The 22158-nt window shown below is 35.1% G+C and overlaps 2 protein-coding genes across 5 annotated transcripts; both read left to right on the forward strand.

Moving 5' to 3' along the window:
• The first annotated feature begins 122 nt into the window (after positions 1 to 122).
• LOC120632630 (COMM domain-containing protein 10-like) lies at positions 123 to 1417 on the forward strand. The gene is made up of 2 exons (XM_039902575.1): positions 123 to 508; positions 795 to 1417. The coding sequence occupies exons 1-2, from the start codon at positions 477 to 479 to the stop codon at positions 1345 to 1347; spliced, it is 585 nt and encodes a 194-aa protein (XP_039758509.1). The 5' UTR covers positions 123 to 476; the 3' UTR covers positions 1348 to 1417.
• Positions 1418 to 4978: 3561 nt separating this feature from the next.
• Positions 4979 to 20940, forward strand: LOC120632538 (E3 ubiquitin-protein ligase ariadne-1). 4 transcript variants are annotated; one of them, XM_039902367.1, is made up of 12 exons: positions 4979 to 5325; positions 6688 to 6840; positions 7730 to 7798; positions 8722 to 8808; positions 8952 to 9080; positions 9425 to 9595; positions 10489 to 10685; positions 12363 to 12561; positions 13282 to 13508; positions 14215 to 14292; positions 19985 to 20040; positions 20913 to 20940. In XM_039902367.1, the coding sequence occupies exons 1-11, from the start codon at positions 5122 to 5124 to the stop codon at positions 20025 to 20027; spliced, it is 1557 nt and encodes a 518-aa protein (XP_039758301.1). In that variant the 5' UTR covers positions 4979 to 5121; the 3' UTR covers positions 20028 to 20040; positions 20913 to 20940. The 4 variants fall into 4 exon arrangements, with proteins under 4 accessions (XP_039758301.1, XP_039758302.1, XP_039758303.1 ...); XM_039902368.1 differs by having other exon boundaries at positions 12372 to 12561; XM_039902369.1 differs by lacking the exons at positions 19985 to 20040; positions 20913 to 20940 and having other exon boundaries at positions 14215 to 18770.
• Positions 20941 to 22158: the final 1218 nt, after the last annotated feature.

Consider the following 22158-nt stretch of genomic DNA (forward strand, 5'->3'; position numbering starts at 1 on the left):
TTTAGAAAATCGCTTTCAATACTTTTGAAATATAATCCTAAGCTATAGATTATCTACTGGATGGTAGAAAACCTAGATGATTTAGAACGATTCTGCTAGTGTATGCGTATTACTTTATTTAGAAACTTGCTGGCTGTTTCTAAGCAAAGACATCGTGTTTATTGTCGTATTATATTTATTATTATTATTATTAATTATGTAAATAAAATCCAATTTTCGACTGGATTTTGGCTCTGCGCTTTGCAGCAAAGATGTCTAAAATTGTAGTCAATTTCCTGGCAGAAAAAAAAAATTTGCCCGTTCCTCTGTCTCTCAGTGTCATTTGTCAGCCATTGTTTTTATTTTGGGGAATCGAGAATTTCATTTAACTATTGTAAACTGTAAATATTAGCTATAAAAATAAACATAAACTCAAAGTTCCACTATATAAAATAAATCTCCCATAAACATTATGACTGCAACAAAAATCAGTTAACATGGAATGTACTTGGCTTAAAACATCTCCAAGGTAATGTAATGATTGAAATTAAATTTTAGTTTATATTAAGAAGCGGTGATAGCTAGATAGATAGGACTTCAGTTTCACTTTCGTGTCTTTTTAAACCAATTAACCCCTTGCCATTTTGGTAGGAGACCTTTGCCCTGTGTGGGCCAATAATGGGTTGATATGATGATGATGCCTACCCTAGTACCTACTATACTGTTATAATACACATTGATAATGGTGCAATTGTATTGGTATTTAAAATTAAACTCAAAGAAGAATTCATGTTTAATAAAATTTATTTTTTTAGCTTAAAGAAGGGAATTGAAGTTATAAATCAGCTGGATGAAAGCAGATTTGAACAGTTTCTCAGAAGGATTGTTGTAAAATTAAAACTTCAAGATTCAGACATTTTTACAGAAGAAGAAAGAAGTAAATTAGAAAAAATATTTCAAATAAATGAAGAACAATTGCTTTTAGCAATAAAATCAATTCTGTATTTATTTAAAAGGCTACTAAAGTTTATATTTATGCCAATTAATTTAAAAAATGATCTGCTAAGTATTGGATTTAATAATGAAAAGACATCATTCCTTATCAAAGTATGGTCAACAGAAACTAGCATGGTGCTTAACGATATGACCTCAAGTTCGAACGAAAAATACGAAGATGACCCTGTTCTTCATTGGAAACTAAATGCAGAACTAAGTTCGGAATATCAAAAAAAATGTAAAGTACCTAAAGCTTATATTTCATTTTTAGGTAAAAATGATCAAACTGAAATAGAAGTGACTCATCAAGATCTCAATTCAATGTTTTTGCAAATTGAAGCAATACAAAGTGAATTAGATAATTTGTTTTAGTCTCTTGTTCTCTGTAATAGAAATGTGCCTTCTCCATTGAATATTTAAAATATATAATTTACTTGAAAAATATTTACTATTATGAACCTCTAATAATTAGTATTAACATTTCTTTCTTTTCCTTAATTTATTAATAATAGGAAGGAAACTTTTTTTAACTGTATTTACATACTTAATTTTCATGGGTGTATGATTTACTCAAACGCATGCATGTATAAATTAGATTTCTGGCTGCTGCCCTATTTAGTAACTATTGCAAAGAGTTTCCAACTGATGATAGTAAGCATCTTTTGAAATTGTCATTGCATAAAAAGAAAAATATCTAAGTCAGATTAAGTTTTTTACTAACCACCAGTTAGCAACTAACAGAAAAGCAGGTCATTTTTATATAAAATAAGAAGGCTTGTATTCATCACAAATTCGGTACAAAAATCTAATGCCAGAAAAGCTAGAGGCTAGTACCTACAGCAATAGTCCTTGTAGTTATAAGCAATATTGTCATAGGTATATTTTGATAGTAACATATTAAATCATTTTGATGTTAAATCTCCAACTTTCATACATAATGCAAAATTTTAATGAAATTTTGTTTTGTACTGATTTTAAACTATCTGTAACAGTAGGTCCTTTGCTTTTTTGGTTCGCTGGTCCTATATCTAGGCCCAGTAAAGAAATACGGAAGCTGCATTACAAGACAATATGGCATTAAACTTCCCAGTATGGTACACTGAATAGAAAAACCAGTTGTCATAAATAGGCCAGCTAATGTAAAAGATTTTACAAAAGGTTCCAATCCACACTTTTCAGTAATTGAGTTATGTTTATCAAACACATCCACTGGGTGATATCTTTAATATCAAAAAAGATCCTAACGGATAATACGCTTTTTAAACATACTACAACCATTTGAAACCAAACTACATCTATGGGCTACATCAGATAATATGGATCTTTTTGAGAAATATTTTTATTGCTATCAAATATAAGAACAATCCCGATTAGTTAACCAGCATACCTAAATATTAAAAAAGATCCAAATGGCATAGATCCTTATTTCTATAAATATTATACTTTACAAAAAATACCAAAAGACTTGGCACATATATATATATATAAATAAATAGGCAACAATGGTTAACTATTATTATTTCATTGTAAATAAAAAAGTCAAATGATTAAAATAATTAATCAGCCTTAGTCCCACCGATTTCACTTAATGGTAGGACCACAGTATACCATTATATACTCTTAATCATACTGGGCTAAAGGATATATTAATAAAAAAAGAAGTTGTGATGCTGGTGCCCAGCCTGATCCAATCCAGCAGCTTGAAGATGTCCTCCAACACAGCAGTTAACAGCTTTGGGTATAACATCTCCCTGTCGTAATTCTCGCTGCGTTTGGATTAGCGCTGTAGTCTGGTTCTATGTACAGACAGTCTGACGGACATTATATACTGACAAATTTGCTTTTCAAAGAAAGAGTTAATCGGCATTTGAAGGCCGACTGGCGCAGTGGGCAGCGCCCACCCTGCTTTCTGAGTCCTAGACCGTGGGTTCGATTCCCACAACTGGAAAATGTTTGTGTGATTAACATGATTGTTTTTCAGTGTCTGGGTGTTTATCTGTATATTATAAGTATTTATGTGTATTATATTAATAAAAATATTCAACAGCTATCTTTGTACCCATAACGTAAGCTACGCTTACTTTGGGTGTATTGTCGTAGTATATTTATTTTATTTATTTATTTATTATTATCTTATAGAAGCCCTCTTTTCCGTAAAGTCGGCCAGCATTTCGCCTTCTTGGTTCCATTGCCCGCCCGTATCCAAGTTGCCCCATTCTCAGCTCTGAACCGCTTTGCTTGCCCAGCCTTGCGTCCGAATCCCCCATCTGTAGTAGGTTTTCGAGGCAAGTATGTATTTCGACTTATGATCTGCATTGCCTCTACTACTACTACTACTTTCTCATTTCGGAGTGCGCCGACCTGTATAACCCTCAGCAAATACCGTATGGTGATTCTGAGTATAAGGTACGCTACCCTGTCCAACAGACTTTCGACTCGAACAATGTTATTGACAAGGAATTTGTGGACACAAGCACAATGTCAAGTAGCTCGGAAAAGTCACGAACACGAGTGGTCACTAAAGAAAAAAAAACAATCCGTAGAAGACTAAAAGTTGATGTGACCCAGCAAACCGTTTTTTATGAATAAAAAACCAAGGTTTTCGGGGGATATAAGGCTGGCTTGAAGCATATTGCTTTCCTGTAACCTACTTTGATTCAACCCACACTGAGTTCCTAGATTTCTCCAAGTCAGATTTCACTTAGCAACGAAGGTATTGCGGGTGATTATTAAATAGGTCATAGAACCCGATTCTCATTACCAATGATGCGGGAGTGACCTGGAACCCATCCTAACACAACGGTAAGGCCTTTCTGTAACATAATTGCAATATAATTGCAATACTTCTCGCTGTAAGATGAGAATCTCCATCATGTTCAGGATAAGAACATGATAGAGATTTTCATCTTACAGCGACACGGTTTATCCTTTAAGTGCTTTTAAGCAGCTTAAGGAGTCAGTCAGTACCACTGCTCGTTTTATGTTATGAGCTTCCACAAATAGGATTGCTTCCAAAATACCTATGGAGTCTCCTCTAAATACTGAAGATTGTGGGGACAACAAATATTGGGGACACTTGAATTGGATACTAATTTTGTATTTATTATCCAACATGCTACAACAGTATGATGATGGCAAGGTACTCTAGCCAGTTACTATGAATAATTTCGTTGAACCTTTGGTTGGCCTCAATTGTATCGTTATGTATATTTAAATTAACTATAGATGGTTTATAAGTCAAACTTTTGAATGGTGATCACCTAATATTGTGTAGAAAACGAGGACGATAATATCGATAATTATCATTAATGGAGTACAATAAATCGTTGTTTATAAATTTGAATCATTAAAATAGCCAAACTAAGTCGGAATCACAGGGGTATACGTTACAAAACACAACCAAGACGCCAAAATACACTCACTCGTCTGAATTAGTGGGATAGAAGACTTTAAAATACAAGACAATGGCTTAGTAGTGTCCGTTTCACAAAACTTTATCTTTTGTTGGAAAATCTTTAAATATTTATCAAGTCCTAAAAGTAACATTCGGAGTTCAGGTTGTCAGGTTCATCAGGTTACATGAAAGGGTAAAAAGTAACGTAAAATGTAACGAAAGTAAAATTCTGGCAACGCTGATGGATGCGTACAAAAGCCAAGAAGACCCCAAGTTTGATGTTGATATGCCTGTACCATTTTACTGTAGTAAGGGTTTATACAAAAAAAGTTAACTGTATGAGAGTTGGTGCTCTTTCAGTATTTATACGTATTCAAAGCTCGCATTTTCTTACAGTTAAAATGACGTAATTACACAATAGATTGTGTTTGTTTGTTTTTATACTAGTAACTGTAACACAAATTTAAAAAGTACCTTTTTGTTGCTATGCGAAGAGGATACAAATTCATACTAGATTCGTACTATAATCTGTGTTACAGATTATCACAAACAAACAAATACAGGGTGGTGACATAGATCATTGGATGTGTTCATAGACAACACCTCAAAATACGTCAGAGGTTTTGGCAGCCCGTGGGTGAACTATTTTCTTCATTGTTGACCTTTCCTAAATCTTAGGTGTAATTATTTCATCATTAGGAGTATTCAGACTGTATCATAATAATCTAGTTAATAATTAATTTATCTCTACGATGGACTCCGAAGACGACACGAAAGACGATGTGGATTCTGGTAACGAATCTAGTGGAGACGATGTCGACTTTGTCATGGACGAGACCCACAGTACAAGGGAACGGCAAACGGAACTCGAAGAATACCCCTACGAAGTGTTATCTACGGAGGAAATCGTCCAACACATGGTTGATTGCATCAAAGAAGTTAATACAGTAGTTGAGGTCAGTATGTTAGTAGTAAACAATGGGTTCTTTGAATGAGGTTACTCGTACTCTGGTTTACTTTAGTGTTTATTTTCATAACTCTTTCTTAATCTTTAATAATACCGTTCCAAACAATTGTAATTTCCCTACCTTATAGCTTTTAAAAAATGTTATCACAATATAACATCTCTAATTGGAATAAAATCAATTGAATGTTATTGTTGTATTATGAGCAACCAAATAAACAAAATGAGAAGTATTGTGAGTCATTCATGTTATGGCAATACCTACATTATACCCTTTTAGCGTTTTTTATTACACCACAAAGAAAATTCCAATTCTACAATGATCTTCATTAATTAGGTCATTAGATCTGACAACAAAATTATTTTTATTCAAAATATTTTTCTAATTTATATTTAGATGATTTGTTTTAAGAATTTATTGTTTATGTGCTTCATATTTTTTACAAATGATGTACATGTTATGTAAAATCGTATTTCTTATTTGGATGAAGTAATATGCTGTGCATCATATTTTCAATTTGACCTTTTCACACAATAAATCAGAACTTTTTAGCCAAGATGGCAAATAGTAGGGCTAAAAAATAATAATTAAATAGTCTTCATACACTTTAGTGTGTTATATTAACAAGTAAACTTTAGTCTACATGTCTCCACATTTAATTTCATTGCCTGTGAGTGAATTGCTGTAGTCAATTTAGTAGTTTGGTGTTCATTCTGTAGAGATTAACTTCCTTCAAATGAATACAATATAATTATAGCTTGTTACAAAAATCAGCAGGGGATTGAGGAATGAATAATTTTTGAATTTTCTCTGGTCTGATCGGATGGGAGGCTTTGGCTGAGGCTAATTACCTTACTGACAAAAACATACTGCTAAGCAATTCAGTGTTTCTGTACTATGTCACATAGACACCCACCCCAATCCAATGGGGTATAGGTTTCATATAACTGCCATCCCCTGACAGGTTAGACTGTTACCATGTTGGACTGCATTAACACTTTGTGAGATTGCAGTTGTGATAATTTTTAGTGGAATCAAAAAAATATATATTGTGATGTAGGTATTAAGCTATGTAAGATGCATTAAGTTAGAGCAATAGATAACCAAGCTATATTTGTAGTATATGTAATTCTTTTTATTATAATAACTCTTTTTATAAATTCTCTATGTCTAAAGGACTAAAAATATTTTGATAAAATTTGGCAAAGAGATAGATAGATACATAAATTAGCTCAAAAACAAAAACTGTCCACATTAATTATAAAAAAATAGACACAAACATAAACAGTTAGAGCATGTTGCACAACTTGGAAGAAAATAGCTTTTCCTTTATTGTAGTAATGTTAATTTCAGATACCTGCCACAACAACTCGCATACTTCTGAATCACTTTAAATGGGACAAAGAGAAGCTAATGGAAAGATTCTATGATGGGGATCAGGACCAGTTGTTTGCTGAGGCTAGAGTAATAAATCCTTTTAGAAAACCTGTCATACAAAGGCCGAAGGTAAGAAGTGATAGATAAATATCTCTATTATTAAACTAATGGAATATCAATGTTCAAGCCTTGCTCATCATATTTCAATTGTACCTACTGTCATTATAAATCTCCTATTATAAGGGTGCATTTCTGATTGAGTTGACATAATAGAAGAGGAGACATGCCAATATAGGCCAAGCAAATTGTAGTCCGATTGTTGTAAATTACACCTTGCCGACACGCGCATTAGAGAGGAATTCCTCTGGGAACCGTATTTACCTTTATGACATTTCAAGTATCAAAAGTTGGTAATAAAATCCCCAAAATTATAAAACTAACGATTTTCACTAAGTGTTTTGTGCTAACAAACAAATGGGATGTTAATATAGTCATTATCCAAGCTTTCAACAATGGTAAATGTTCTGTGAGAGACTGTTTTCCATGTTTCGCAGTTTCCTTAGTCGTCTGCGCAGGTCGTAATCGCAAATTTCATTAAAATCGATTCCTTTTTGTATATAAATCTATATTGCTGAGTAATTCAAGGACAAACAAACTTACATAATTATATTTATAATGATATAAAAATGCTAAGGTATTATTCGTCCACCAATCTGCACTGGCTCAGCGTGGCGGACTACGGCCTTAACCCCTTCCCATTGTGGGAGGAGACCCGTGCCTTGTAGTGGGCCGGTAATGGGTTAATATGATGATAGTTATTATTTGGTTTGTATGGCGCTTATAAGATGTACGGTTATACTGCGCGACAAAAATTCGTTACTATTTATTATATGGAATCGAAGGTGTAAGTCGAATCATTCGTAAGAATGCCTATAATAATCTGTCAGTGGATTATAGTGTTAAATATTTATAAAGGTAATTTAATTGATACTTATTTGAAAATGTTATGTTATTTTAGTTACCCAGACGGATATCAACATCAGGGGCTGAGGAATGCGAAATATGCTTTACAATTCTTCCAACTTCAGTAAGTTATTTCTGAATCTACAAAGCATCATTAAACAATTGCATCCAATCTTAAAATATTTTTATACAACTACATGTTAGTCCTTGACTGTAGGCCCCATTAGAGGTTTAACACACCCGTTAGAGGTTTTTAAGGGGTGTGTTATTAAAACCCGTACCGCACAAAAACTGACCAGAGAAAATCCACTAATTATAAATTCACAACTAAAATTATTTACTACCGGGAATCGAACCCGGGACCTCTCACATATAAGACTACAGCTCCCATCACGGCGCCAGGGAGCTTGTAAAAAACAACGTACAAAAAACGAATATTTCTCCTTATTATGTGAATAGAATAGTTGTAGAAGTTGCATAGCCCGCAAGTTTACACAGTGTACAAGGGAAGTGAAGCTTACACTTTTCAGAGCATATTGTCAAACATTTTATACGTGCAGCTTGTGGGTTTCATATACACAGAGGGCTTATAACGACCTACATATACAATACAATAATGGCTTCAGAGTATTGTTGGGGCTGCCGCGCTTCTGCAGTGCATCACAAATGTTTGCGGAGAATCATGTTGATGACTTCTACGCAATCATGAGAAAAAGATCTGCATCAATGATGAGCAGAATGTGCGCAAGCTCCAACAATATTTTGAAAATATTAACCAATAAATGGGAAAATCCCTATATGGAGCACTGGGTTGGTGCACACTCACACACCAGGTGCTCAAGAGGGTATTTACCTTAGTTATGAGATTCCTAATTTTTTATTATTTATATGTTTGGCCAATTTTAGTTTATAATATAGTAAATAAGATAATTGTTATTGTTGTAGCTATGGATTTTTATCTGAATTAAACGTTATTATTATTATTATTATTATTATTATTATTATAGTGTGCTGTTAATATTAATTCACTAAAATTTCTTGTTACAGATGATGACAGGCTTAGAGTGTGGTCACAGATTTTGCACACACTGCTGGTGTGAATATTTAACAACTAAGATAATGGAAGAAGGCCTAGTACGTACCAATTCATTACCTGCTTTCATTTTTATGACAGAGCTTGACTTAGTTGAATTCGAAGTCAAAAAAATCTTAAATCTTCATCCGCGGAAGTACTAAAGTGTTTTTGCCGACTTTTAAATAAATGTGTTGTTTTATAGGGACAAACAATAGCGTGTGCGGCGCATGCGTGCGATATCCTGGTTGACGACGCGACGGTCATGCGGCTCGTGAGAGAGCCGCGCGTCAAACTCAAATACCAACATATTATCACTAATAGTTTTATTGAGGTAAGTGTACAGGGTGGCCTTACTACTCTCGCATAAAGCAGTGTTATTGTGGTATTGTTTACCAGCTGTTGCCCGCCTACGTGGTTTTTGGTGTTTCATGAATCCTGCGTTAACCGTACATATTCTGACTGACTGATGAATATTCTTTTTTTAATGAATAATATAGATAAATACTTATAAAATACATATAAACACCCAGACACTGAAAAACATTCCTGTTCATCACACAAACATTTTCCAGTTGTGGGAATCGAACCCATGGCCTTTGACCCAGAAAGCAGGGTCGCTGCCCACTGCACCAATCGGCCGTCATAAAGATTATGATGTCTGTTTGTTTTGTGCAGTGCAACAGGTTGCTCCGCTGGTGCCCGTCTCCTGACTGCAGCAATGCGATCAAGGTTGCATACGTGGAAGCGGCGCCGGTGTCGTGTCGCTGCGGGCACACCTTCTGTTACGCATGTGGAGAGAACTGGCACGACCCCGTCCGGTGTTGTCTACTCAGGAAGTGGATCAAGGTAAAATAGATAGAGACCGTTCATCATAACTTGTTATACTAGTTAACTGTAAAAAACACGCAATACAGTTGACGCGTCAAGTTATGGTGAACGGACATAAGATAAACTATTGCCGCATAAAAATATGTATTACATTTATTCTGAGGCTTTCGTCAATCCCCTCGGTGCAGTGGTAAGCGCTTTAGTCTTATAAGAAGGTAACGAGTTTGATCAAAGCCGGGGATTTTAGCCGGGGGAAATTTGGTAAATTATAATTTCTGGGCAGTGGATGGTTAGCGCCCTACCGTTAAAGACGATCTTAAATCTACCGTTAAAGAGGTCTTTAACGATGATTGAGCGTTACGGTTCGATGCTGCGTAGAAAAAGATTAAGGATTTCAGTTCACTACTCTTACTCTCTTGTTTAAACTTTGGGGGTGATTTTTTTTATAAATATGTACTGACAAATGTATTTTAGCGATTAAATTGTCAAGCTAAATAACGATTTTCATCAATATCGATATAATTTTATTATTTTTATTAGTGTTTTTACCGACACTTATATAAATTTTTATAAATTTAAAATGCATATAAAAATTTTCGGAACCGACAGGATTTGAACCTGCGACTCTTTGGCAATCGCGGCCCGAGCGCTTTTTCCAATTAAGCTACGGTTTCGAAAATATTTATATGCATTTTAAATTTTTTAAATAATATCGATATACTAAAATAATTTCCTACTTTCATACCCTATTTAAAAATCCCCTTTGGGGATGAAATTGCAAAGAGATATGGCTTTCATTAGGATTTGTGCTTTCAAATGCAAAAAAGATTTTTCATAACTGACCTTCCAAATAATAGCGCGTACAAACAAAATTTGCCTTTTTTTAAATAATTTCTATTTCGGTGTGGTAGAAATGTGACGATGACTCGGAGACGTCAAACTGGATAGCCGCGAACACGAAGGAGTGTCCGAAGTGCAACGTGACGATAGAGAAGGACGGTGGCTGCAACCACATGGTGTGCAAGAACCAGAACTGCAAGGCGGACTTCTGCTGGGTGTGTCTGGGGCCCTGGGAGCCGCACGGCAGCAGCTGGTACAACTGCAACAGGTGAGTTGGCGGCATCAGTATCACCACGGTACTATATCACTGAAGCTTAGAAGTTGGAATGGACCAATCAGATCATTTTAAATAACGCGATAAAAGTTATCACGTCATTTGTTAATAGTCTGATTGGTTTAGACTAGCTCCACTCTGCTGAGCGGAAATGCCGTGTGATCTGGTTTAATTCTAGAATACCTACCGATTTCCGATAAAATTGGACTGTCGGTTGAGGTTGAGATGAATGGTGACTATTTGACTTCGAGGACACCAATGATAACCAAAATAATGACACTCTATAGCCAATACATATTTGAAAATTTAATGTATGTTCACAAAAATATATCAAAATTTAAAAGAAAATGTGACTGCAATAATTTGAACGTTAGAAGCAAAAATAAACTTGCAGTGCAGTACACTAGACTACACAAAATAAGCAATTCATTTAAAGGAAATTGTATACAATTTTACAATAAATTACCGGTTGATATCTTGGGGATGTCACTAAAGAAGTTCAAAGTTTGTATTAAGCGAAAGCTAATAGAAAAGTCCTATAGTATAAAGGATTACGTAAACGATAAAAAAGCTTGGGTGTAAACAATTGCTCTAACCAGGTTGCTTCTTAAATATTTTCTAATGACAATGTGAGATGGTGATAACAAAAAGAACAACCGGCTAAGTTTGTTGTGAGCTTCTTCTTAGACCAGGGCGCGATGGGAACCCTCGTAGCTTTAGTTTTAAGTTTACGATTGTAGTTATCGCCATTACTACTCACTGCTATGTACACATTTTGTATATAATAACGCATCAAAAGTGCCATCTATGTGCCTATTTGAATAAAGAAATATTTGACTTTGACTTTGACAATGTGAACTTGAACAACATCAAATTGTATTCTACTAGTTATACTACTGACAATGTATCAAAAGGCGGGCAAAGGGCGGCAGTTTGTAGGACGTGTTTCTTGCATGCCCTGCGAAGTGTTGCTGTGTTTTACCATCAGGTGTGCCATCTGCTTGGCCAAATATTACTATAAACCTGATTGCAGGTTTGCGCAGTGGGCAGTAACCCTGCTTTCCGCGTCGAAGGCCGTGGGTTCGATTCCCACAACTGGAAAAATGTTTGTGTAATGAACATGAATGTTTTACAGTGTCTGGGTGTTTATCTGTATATTATAAGAATTTATGTGTTTTTTATTCATAAAAATATTCATCAGCTATCTTAGTACCCATCAAACAAGCTACGCTTACTTTGGGGCTAGATAGCGATGTGTTTATTGTCGTAGTATATTTATTTATTAGTTATTATTTATAAAAAAAACAATTTAATGATTTCACAAATTATCATTTTCGAGCATCGTTTTATTAACAATAAGAGCTGGACCGCACTGCAAAAAATTATAGAAATATTCGTGCGTATTTTCCGCAATAATGTAAATAATTCATTGAGAGATACCCGCATTAGCGATTTTAAAAATTGCGCAATAAAAAATTATATTAACCGCGGCGCGGTGCGGATTAAACTTATGCCAAGTATGTCAGAGCGCAGCAGCATCAATGTCATAAACTGCCAGAAATCACTAGGAAATGTATTCGTAGTGCGTGTTGGCTTAAATCCCGTCTCAATACCATATAAAGTTGTATGGTCTAGCTCTCACTATAACTGGACGAATGTTAATTCAAATAGTATGGACAGATACGACGAGGACGAAGCTAAAGCAGCACGCGACGCGCAGGAGAGGTCGCGGGCGGCGTTGCAACGCTACCTGTTCTACTGTAACCGATACATGAACCACATGAATTCCCTGCGCTTCGAGTCCAAACTCTACGCTTCCGTCAAAGCGAAGATGGAGGAGATGCAACAGCACAACATGAGTTGGATTGAGGTGAGCCGGTATACTACTTTTTGAATACATATAATAGACAGTAAATCCTTATCCCTATCCCTTTCCCTACTAATATTATAAATGTCAATGTAAATTTGTTTGTTACGCTTTCACGCAAAAACTACTTAACCGTTCGTCATGAAACTTTGTACACAAATTCTTGGAAGTGTTAGAAGTAATATAGGATATTTTATCCCGACATTAAGCTCGGTTCCTTTGGGAGAGGGGATGAGTGTTTGACGATTTTACACCATAACTCCGACAAATTATAACCGATTTAAATAATGATTTTTGTACTATAGAGGTTATAATATGTGTTTAATTTTGCCCAAACTGTGGTTGAAGATAGAGGACAGAACTCCTCAGCGGACAGCAGCAAACCCCTTATTTAAGGCTTAGCGATACTGAATACTTTTAATTTTCTTCCCTGGGATACAGCGTGAAAAGGACAGCACTACTTTTACATGTCAATTTAATTTAGCTTATAGATTTGTGTGCAACCAAATCGACACCCTTGGCGTTCGGTTTAGATTATTTTAGATACATTTATTTTTTGTGTTTCAAAAGAAGTGGCGTAAGATGTGGACAAGGAAACATCTCTATAATATATCTATAACAGTGACCCAGATACAATAAAAAAAAAAATTAGCGAAAAATATAAAATAGTACGCAATATATTTAGTAATAGCAATGTGTTATAATACGCTAATTATGACGTAGGTGCAATTCTTGAAGAAGGCGGTAGACATCCTCTGCCAGTGCCGGCAGACGCTAATGTACACGTACGTGTTTGCGTACTATTTACGCAAAAACAACCAGTCCGTCATCTTTGAAGACAACCAGCGTGACCTGGAGTCCGCTACCGAGACTCTATCAGAGTACCTAGAGCGCGACATCACTAGTGAGAACCTGGCTGATATCAAGCAGAAAGTTCAGGACAAATACAGGTACACTGTAATTTTACCTACTTGTATTATGTAAATAATCGTTTCATTGCTTTATTATAGTTCAAAAAGTATGTTTAGTAAATATTGAAAAACAATGAGATTTTCTTTATGTAGGTTTGTTTGTATCTTCATCATCATATCAACCAATTGAAATCCACTGCTGGACATACGTCTTTTGTAGGGAATTCTAAAATCAACAGTCCTGGGCCGCTTGTTTTAAGTGGCTCCCAGCGACTCGTTTGATGTTGTCTGTCCACCTCGTTGGGCGCCGACCAACGCTGCGTTTACCGGTGCGGGATCGCCATTCCTGCACCTTGGGACCCCAAAGTCTATCGTTTTTGATATCTTGCGGATGTCTCTAAAAAAGTGCAAAGTTCGCATTAAGCGAAAGTTTACAGAAAAGTCCTATTATAGTATAAAGAAACGACATGTGAGATGGTGATAATAAAAAGAATCCGGCTAAGTTTGTTGTGGGCTAATTTTAAGAGCAGGGCGCCTTTGGAACCATCGTAGTTTTAGTTTTAGGTTAACGATTGTAGTTATCGCCATCACTACTCACCGCTATGTTCACATTTTGTGTGTAATCAACGCATCAAAAGAGCCTTCTATGTGCCTATTCAAATAGTTGAATAAAGAAATATTTGACTTTGACTTTAATACCATGACGTAATGCTAGGAGCTCAATACCATACAATTTTGTTTCCAGATATTGCGACAGCCGGCGTAAGGTTTTACTGGAGCACGTGCACGAAGGCTACGAGAAAGACTGCTGGGACTATACAGAGTAAACACCCCCTTCTTTGTCCGACATACTGTCATGTCACATCTTAGCTATCTCCCACGCACCACTCATGACTGCACGCTAACACTATGACATAAACATAGACTATGCCAAATATTTTGACAACTGTACATATGAGCCAGGAGCTTAAAAAAAATTAAAGTACGTTTTTAAATTCATTGTTTTTCGCCACAAGGTTCAATTAAGGGTAATTTTATCATATACTCAGAGAGGGCTTGTCATAAAATATAAATTATTATATGTGAATTAGTATGATTTTTCGTTTGAATAATTTACTTGAAATTCATGATTGAATACTAGGCCTCGGTATTTTTAACGACGTATGGTAAAAATTATAACAAACCATCGATCAAAGCATACAACTTGGCAATGGTACGCCAATTTACATAATTTCATGTGTGGTATCTTAAAGTCATCAAAGAAATCTATAGAAATAAATAACATAATGCGTTTTCTCAAATAGTATTTGGTTGTTATCAGTATGTAGTTGAAAGATCTCATGAATTAATATTTCTATTAGTGTCACTACTATTGGTACTTTGTTATATATACAAGACTCGTGGAATTCGAAAGTTTGACAGGTGCCACATCTAAAAAGTCTTGCATGCAACATGCCAAATTATTTAAAAATAAAATAGGCATGATGTTTAATTTCGAATAACTGCATTATGTTTGGAACTATCCACTATGTATTTACTATGTAAAAATATCTTATTTTTGCAGAAAATTATATTTAGGAAAATTATTTCACGCGAGAACGCATGCCAGTTGTTATTGCCGTACTCGTGATGTCATAGGCCAATAAGAGCTTTAGTAAATCCTTGTTCCATAGCTCAAGATTATTGATCTTGGTATTGTTACCCAAAAACCTAGCAACTGATGGTTTGAAATCAAAAAATTCTTGATATACGCTTGGATTTTCGAAGCTCGAGCGGTACAAAATTATGTTTAAATTTGTATAGAAGTGATGTCATTATTTTGAAATCTGCGTTTCAACTGTCATGGCGGATCGTTTGATTTTGCAGTTTCTCTTACTTCGAATATGAATAAAAATTATTTTTTTATGATTAATAATTAATTAGATACATTTTATATTTTTGCGATTCTTTGTAACTGTCATCATGCCTATTGTGGCAAATTGACGAGTGCCAACGTGTTATTTTTTGTAGGATTGCCTTAGTCGAAGTGTTATGATTTCTAAGTGACTTTGTTAACTCCATTGTGACAAGTTAAACAACGTCAACCTGGTTATTTATGATTGGCAGCGTGATTAAATTTACGAATGTCGCACTCAGTTCACACACATTAAAATTTATTGCTTCATAGTCCATAAAATAGTATTATCATTTTGATAGAGGTTTTTGTTCGACTTCCCTGAATTTTGTGCTTCCCTATTGCTCCACCTCCACGATCGATTCTTCCGCAGCGAAAGCCTCACGATCAAATTCAAGTATACATTCATCCAACGCCCTTCCAGTCGAGCTAATTGAGGGAGCTTCAACGAATGACTTGATCCTGAAATCTGGTCTATGCCTTTGTTTAGAGTAATAATACAACTTTGAGTATTAAAACGTAAGTTTAGGTCAAGTGGTAATGAAGTTACTCAGGATAAGGGTGTTAAACTCAACATACGGAACTAAGTCGAGTGACTTTGAAGAGCGATGATGAAAACAAAAACTTGCAAACTTGAATCTCACCCCAAGGTCAGCTGTCAGAAACAGATTTTAACACTAGCCTTTTGTCACCTGAATCTTCACATCAAAAACGTCAGTTACTCTGTTGATTTGTCGCTCCATAAGCACTAATAAGTTCAGGCGGAACATATAGATAAAACAATTTAGCTACAAAATAAAAAATCTGATATAAAATCTTCAGACGGCAGATTTAATTTCGTAGTGGTATTATTTCCTAACTCCTTCCTTTAGATAAGGATAGCAATACTAAATTAAATCTATCTTCAGAAGGTTTTGAAATAGACTGATTATTAATTTCGGATAATAGATGATATATACGGTGAAACAAAGTGACGTTGCGATCATCGTTGCGGAGATCCCAACTATACGAGTTTGTCCGACGGTATAACGTCGGAATCATCTCGATAAATTAGGTTGTTGAGGTGGTGCCTTATAAGTACATTAAGAAATAATACATTAAAAATCATCGTGTTTATAGTTTGATTGTATTTAATTTAGATAGTCACCAAATTAATTAGGTTTAGTTTTTGTTTGGCGACTGTGGTAATCAAATCATTAGTTATTTTATTATGTATATTTGATAGAATACCTATTTAAGAGAATAAAATTTCACTCCGTCATATTATGTAATTCATGTTTTGAGTGAAAATGTTTTAATGTAAAATGTCGGATCTCTCTAAGTTTAGAATTAATTTCATTTGTACTAAAACTTTTTTTAGAATTCACATTATTACTAATTTGTAATTGTTGTTGAGATCTTGTCGAAGTAAGTTTCTCAAAATTGTTTTAGATTTATTGTTTTTTTAATAATTTTATCACGCACGACAAAATAAGCTTTTATTATATAAGCGTCGAAAATATATGTATATACATAATCAGATACATTTATATTTTAAGCTGTGGTATTCCTAACTCAGTGCAGATTATTCTGGAAGGGGTCAAAGTGGCAAAAACAATCTATCAAAGAGAAATTAAGACACTGTTCAAGAATTAATAATATATTTTTTAGTCAAAAAGCAGGGTGCAGGTAAGTAATACCGCCATGCTTATTTCTGCGATGGTTTTTCACTATTCATCAAGTGAGCCAACTGCTTGGTACGTCAAATATTAATGTAAAAAAAAACAAGTATTATAAATTAACAAGCCATTATAAAGTTCGTCGTGATAAAATTATCTCGTATTAATGATTATATTTAAATTTCAAGACAATAAAATAATTATGTTTGAGGAGGCTTGATGTAGCGTACATCTTCATAATTAATGACCCTTTTTGTCGATTGCGATAGAGTATTGTGATTTATTCAGACTTGTCATCAAGTCAAGTCATTTGAACATCCGTGACCTAATTTTCTTTATAGCGTAATAAAGGTTGATTTACACGTATACTTTACCTTTTTTACTCGTCATAACTAAATTTATCCGTATTTTAAGTGTGGCATTAGCCTGCAAGCAATATATTTGTATTAATTACGCTGCAAATTAAAATTCAACGAAAAGCAAGGTAAATAAACTAAATGGAATTTATTTTATCTATCCGATGAGTTGGTGGGTATGGCGAATCATTCAACTTTGTATAAAATATATCATTGTGTTACCTGAGGTTAATTCTTTAAGTTTGGTAAAGCGTCGTTTTCGTATTTCGAAGTAGAACAACGCGTTATCTCGCTCACAATCATTTAGATATTTCGCTTCCATAACTTTGCTTAGCCAAAAATCTCGCGTAATGCGAATTTAAGAACCGATTTCATGATTGGAATGCGCTTTTGGTCGCCCATCTTTTGAACACTCCAGAGCTTATATTGTATTAAATGCAGTGGAATTAGGTGTTCAATTGCTAAAAAAAACTGTTTTTTTTAAAATAAAGGTACCACTTGAAAATTTAATACGTGTAAATCATTCTTAAATGATTGCTTGTAGCTTTTAATAATGTTGGCTTTACCTTGTTACATCTTCATTTTGATTAAACTACATCTTTGAATCAAATAGTGGCACAATATAATTAATAACTATCGGTTAAGGGAAAAACGAAAAAAATATTTTTTACCAAAAATCCTATTTTTGTTATTAGAATACTGTTTACCGACTATAAACATTAAGCTAGTTCAATATATAGTGTGTTTTTATTCTGTGATCAATTCTTTTGACGCCTACAAGGCTAAACTAATTTTAATTGATGGCAGACTTATCCATCTTTAACTGGCATAATGTAAAATATAAAATCTTTTATTAACTATTATTAATTTAACTGGCTCTGAAAAACTGAATATAAACAATAAAAATTCGATTAAGAATATGTTTGACAAATTCTAAAATATATTTGTATTATAATAGCTATACTTTTACGCATAATCTATTTCGGAAGTGATAGACCGGAAGCTCTGCTTGGTTGTATAATACTTCTAGCACTACAACATATCTGCATTGGATTATGTAACTTAGTTGGTATTGATTGTGCATAAGTCGTTGCACTGCCAGTAAACGTGGTAAATTAATAATTCGAAGCTTAGTTGGTTCACTTAGTGAACTGCGTAATAAAGTAGGTAGGGTGTCCTCCGTTACACCGTCGCAACTATAACGGTTCTCCCTCACGGTGTGCGCGGAGGACTACATTCGACACACACACATTGTACATATTATAGATGCTGTATAAATATTTATACTGTAATTCACAATAATAATGTATTGACGGGCATCTTGTATGTGTGTCGCGGTGGAGACACGTTTGTCTTAAGAATTAAGACGGAAATAAAAATAGTACCTAACATCGATAATCGTATGTTATTTAAATACACTACCCTTTATAACAGAAAAAAAATGCATGTCTCATACCTCTCGATTGGGGAAAACAGAGTGGTTTTGCGGAACACCCGTTAATACACGTAACATAACGTTGGAATAGTTACGCAGTGTTTTGTCACGCATCAACTAACCCCTTAGTTGATGTGTGACAAAACACTGCGAAACTATTACGACGTTATGCCACGATTATTATTAAGGATCTGTGCCTTCCAATGGGCGAGAATATGGGATGCACTTACCAACCTAAACAATCCAAATTTCTTGATCCTGTACATTTCCCGTTTTTTTTTTAAATTAATCGAATAAGTATTTTTTCCCAACCTATAAGTGCCTCGTTTGTCTAGTGGTTGGCTTTCCGACTAGGTATCACCAGGTCCCGCTTTCGATTTCCGCGTTATGCCAGAAATAGTAAGCTTTTTCAGTGGGTCTCCAGTCAGCAAATCGTAGAAAAGGTAAACAGCTAACATAATTTCGTCCCTGTGTTTCTGAGAGATACGCAAATGCATTTTCCAGTGATTAAAATATGGACACTAAGCTTTCTGGGGTTTTCAGTTAAAATAAATCAGTTTAAATTTAGAAGATTGGTGTTTTCCATCTGCGGGCCTCGTAGTGCACGTTATACCGTCGGTCCCAGCTGTCATGACTAACCGTTAAAGCAAATTGTAGCCGCGTGGTGGACCTGTGCTCCATAGTCCTCATCTATGAGAGAGGAGACCATGTGTTCAGCAGTGGGATTGTAGGTCAATGGGGCATTATTATAACAATTTTACCTTTATCACATAACATGGTGAAAAAGATGGCCCTACTAAACTAAATTGACAAAGATAAGAATCTTTGATAGTTTAATTTTATTTGAAGATTTGTGTACTATATCCACAAGTATAGACCAATAAATATATTGAAGCAGTATGGAAACTACGAACAAACGTGCAAAACAGCTCACACACATGCACGCCTTTAAGAGGCCCCAAAGCTACTATCGAAGTATTTTTGTCGGGTATAACGTGTCAAGACGAGCGGTCGCGTTACTGTATTGTACGAGTACGTAAGTGGCTAGGAGTGTAGGTAATTATTGTATCAATCGCCAATCAGGTCTACTTTCCATACTGCTTTAGTTTGGTTATTTGCCTATAAGTTTGTTATAATTTACTTTGCCTATAAGTAAATATTATTTGCCACAGGGATGCACTGGCGCCTTCTCCTACAAGGTCTAATAAAGCTTAGTGAATATTCATTGGTTCGTATACTTTGCTATGTTTATTAGTAACAAACCTCATAAGTTAATAAGTTTTTTTTTATAATGATAGTTGATGGACCAAGCAGATGGTACACAGTGGCGTGCACTTCATATAAGTACAAAAGCACTGCCTAGCCTAAAATTTTTGTATGTCTCATAAAGGACAAGAATTTTTCTATTTCGTGCCATCTTTCGTCTTTATGCATACCCTGGTCAAAAACCTTGTGCACGCCACTGATGAAAACTGGATAATCATCGCTTATAAACAAGGTAACACTAAGCAGAGCATGCAAAGAACTCTGTCCTTAAACTTCTGTCAATTTATAAATTCACTTAATTTATAAAATTTAGGAAATTGATGTGTTGCCCGGAGAGTCCGTTATGCCATCGGTCCCAGCTATCATAATTTATATAACATGTAATAATCGGTAAAGTAGTATCTTGTAGTTAGAAGCAGAAAAGCTTTTTTTTTGTGACAGAGCACGTCCGGGTAAGTACCGCCATGGTTATTTCTGCTGCAAAGCAGCATTGATGCACTGTTGTATTCCGATCTGAAGGGCGTAGTGTGTAATTTTAGGCACATGAGGCTTAAACCTACTCCTCAGGTTGATTGACGGATAAGAAATTGGTGTTGTCCAACTGCGTGTCTCTGAGAGCATGTTATGCCATCGGTCTCCAATACCATCACTTAGCTCTTTAAAGCCACCTATGAGAGAGAATCCTGTGTTGATGAGGAGACACTAAAATATGAAACCGTGACGACTGGAATCTTTATGACCACAGTGGGTGAGGTGGGCTACTCTATATGGCACAGGCATCCTATATGTTGCGTTAGAAAGAAATTTCCTTAAAAACTTAAAATTGCTTTGTAGGAGGAAGGAGGAAGGAGGAACAAAGGAGGAAGAAAATTTATATCATTGTTAGGTACATAATTATTTTATCATAAACATATAAATATAACCTAAAATAAACTATTTAAATCGAAATAAAATCTAAAACGTCCTCGAAACCACCGCAGCGAGGCACAGTTCCTAAGATGCTGGCAGCATTGCCCCTTTGGATGGCCAAACTAATTCGTTGGCCAAGGTAACTCTAGGATCACCGGTAGACTCGATAACCCTTTTCGATAATTCTTTGAAAAGAGCTCTTGCCTCCGGACCTCGCGGTCCCAAAGTCTCTACTCCAAAAGGCACAAAAATGAAGCTGCTATCCAGGTTTTCATATTTTCGCCTCTTGGCCTGCTCGGCACTGGTAGCAGCCGCACCCACCATTGACGAGGTGGCCTGGACATAAACAAACATATAAATATATTTTCGAGAATGTCGACATCCCAAGTTAGCAAAAGTAGCTTATTTTAGTTTTTTAATTTAGCGATTTTATAGAAATTCATTATTTTTGTCCTTGCAGACACAGGAAACAAAATTGAATGCGTCTCAAATTTTTACAAGTGATTAAAGGCGAATTTTTCTAACAATAAACTTTTAGTTAAGACGATATGTAATGGCAATCACTTTTTAACGTTAAATATAGTTATTGGAATAAAAATAATTAAATAAAACCATAATAAAAATAGAGGAATGATGTTTTATTCCGTATAAATGTAGTTCCGTAATGAGTAGCAACTAAGAAGGTTGGTATATCAGTAGGGCTAGCAGAAGCAGGAGAAAAGGAGAAGTTTACCTCCGTTTATTATTGCACATATAATATTTGGATTTTATTTCCACTTGTGCGCTCGTGTTCTGAGAGTCGAAGCTGTGGGAAGAGGTGTATTTTTACCCTTTTCCCGACGAGATAATGGTCTCCAGGAGGTATAAAATATTTAAAAGAGGGAAATATGAAGATAAAATGTGATGCGATGAAATGGTAATATCTGAAAGATCTCAGTAGAATCGGGTTCAAATCTCGTTTCTTTTAATTATAGTAAGGTTTTTTCGACCCCCTTGTTTGGTAAGCATTGTGGCCTTTTAAGTGCGCATTCCTGGGTTCGAACCCTAGTGAGCGCAATATGAATTTTTTTAGTTTCTGAGTTTTCTGTGAAGGTTTTGGCGTAGCTAATAAGAGATAAAGACAGGAGAGAAAGAACAGGTAGGATAATGGTAAAAATTCTGTTGTCGGTAC

Source organism: Pararge aegeria, chromosome 20 (genome assembly GCF_905163445.1).
Source record: "Pararge aegeria chromosome 20, ilParAegt1.1, whole genome shotgun sequence".
Taxonomy (NCBI): Eukaryota; Metazoa; Arthropoda; class Insecta; order Lepidoptera; family Nymphalidae; genus Pararge; species Pararge aegeria.